The sequence below is a fragment of the Odontomachus brunneus genome, unplaced genomic scaffold (genome assembly GCF_010583005.1).
Source record: "Odontomachus brunneus isolate Ranch 3 - 2012 unplaced genomic scaffold, Obru_v1 Obru_scaffold_171, whole genome shotgun sequence".
NCBI classification, from domain to species: domain Eukaryota; kingdom Metazoa; phylum Arthropoda; class Insecta; order Hymenoptera; family Formicidae; genus Odontomachus; species Odontomachus brunneus.
Genome location: NW_022639621.1, coordinates 360,832 through 361,895, shown reverse-complemented (window position 1 = coordinate 361,895; position 1,064 = coordinate 360,832). Strand labels below are relative to the sequence as shown.

At 35.5% G+C, this 1,064-nt stretch overlaps 1 protein-coding gene across 1 annotated transcript in view; it reads right to left on the bottom strand.

Annotated features, from left to right (window-relative positions):
* The window catches only part of LOC116851309 (odorant receptor 67a-like), a 5,583-nt gene extending 4,566 nt beyond the window's left edge, over positions 1–1,017 (bottom strand). Inside the window, exons 1-3 of the mRNA XM_032830608.1 lie at positions 773–1,017; positions 497–614; positions 3–89 (exon numbers count right to left, since the gene is read on the bottom strand). Of these exons, the coding sequence (XP_032686499.1) occupies positions 3–89; positions 497–614; positions 773–883 (316 nt within the window). The 5' untranslated portion in view covers positions 884–1,017. The remainder of the gene's footprint in view (positions 1–2; positions 90–496; positions 615–772) is intronic.
* Between the last annotated feature and the right edge of the window lie 47 nt (positions 1,018–1,064).

Sequence of the window (1,064 nt, the reverse complement as noted above, 5' to 3'; positions counted from 1 at the left end):
ACTTGTTCCATTTGATTTGGATTCAATGTACGTCAACTTCTCCAACAGATGCGCAAATAGCCATGCGCCGGCATGTCCATACGTAACAACTGGTTGCGGACCGAATACGTCAAATTAATTTCATCCGTCGAAAAGTTCGGTTCGGACTTCTCGAACTGTCAGTCAAAAGATTTGTTTGGATTTTTCAGAGAGACGTGAATTTATTCATTGTTGCATTCAATGGGAACCAATAGTTCCTCGACCAAGTTTTCGCCGTCATTGTCTGTTATCTTTTATCGATGTTTTGGCAACATTCTTTGTACTGTAGAGGTTTTAGGTATATTACTTAAATTTCACTTTATTATAAAAATTGTCCGCGGTTAAAGAAGGAAATACTTCACTTTTCACTGACTTTAACTTTTGTCCGAGCTTTTCAATTGATCGGATATTTAATGTTTTTTGCATTCAGTAACAGTAATAAATCCACGTTTTAGTCACATTTAGTCGATACATTTACCTGTTAACACGTAGCTAAACTTTCGTCCATATGTTGCATAAGAACGTAGAATTATAGTCTCTTCGTCCGTCTTCGGGGAGGCCCAATGCACTTTTATTTTCATCAGCAGGATCTTGAGCTGTAATTTCAAGTTAATCTAATTGTGAGTGAATTGTTCCTTACTTTATTTCCCGATCTTACGGGTTTGCGGACATATTTTAACGGTTGACGTGTAATCATATCGATTAATCAATTAATCGAATCGATTAATGGCCAGCGTTATTATAATTTACACACCTTAGGTAAGGTACATGCAATGTAGATCACTTTCCCTATAACGTACGTATAGTTAATTGCCAATGGTAAAAAATCGATCACCTCGAAAATATCCGACCGAACCTCGAGCATACCCAACACCTAAATTCACCACAGATTACATTCGCGTGTTTCTCTAGCATTTCGCACAGTTGATTAAACGGCTTGAATGGTACATAGATATTGATTTCTTATTCTATTATACAAGGTATGTATGGATTTATATGGGAAATAACTGGGATATATATATATATATATATATATATATATATAT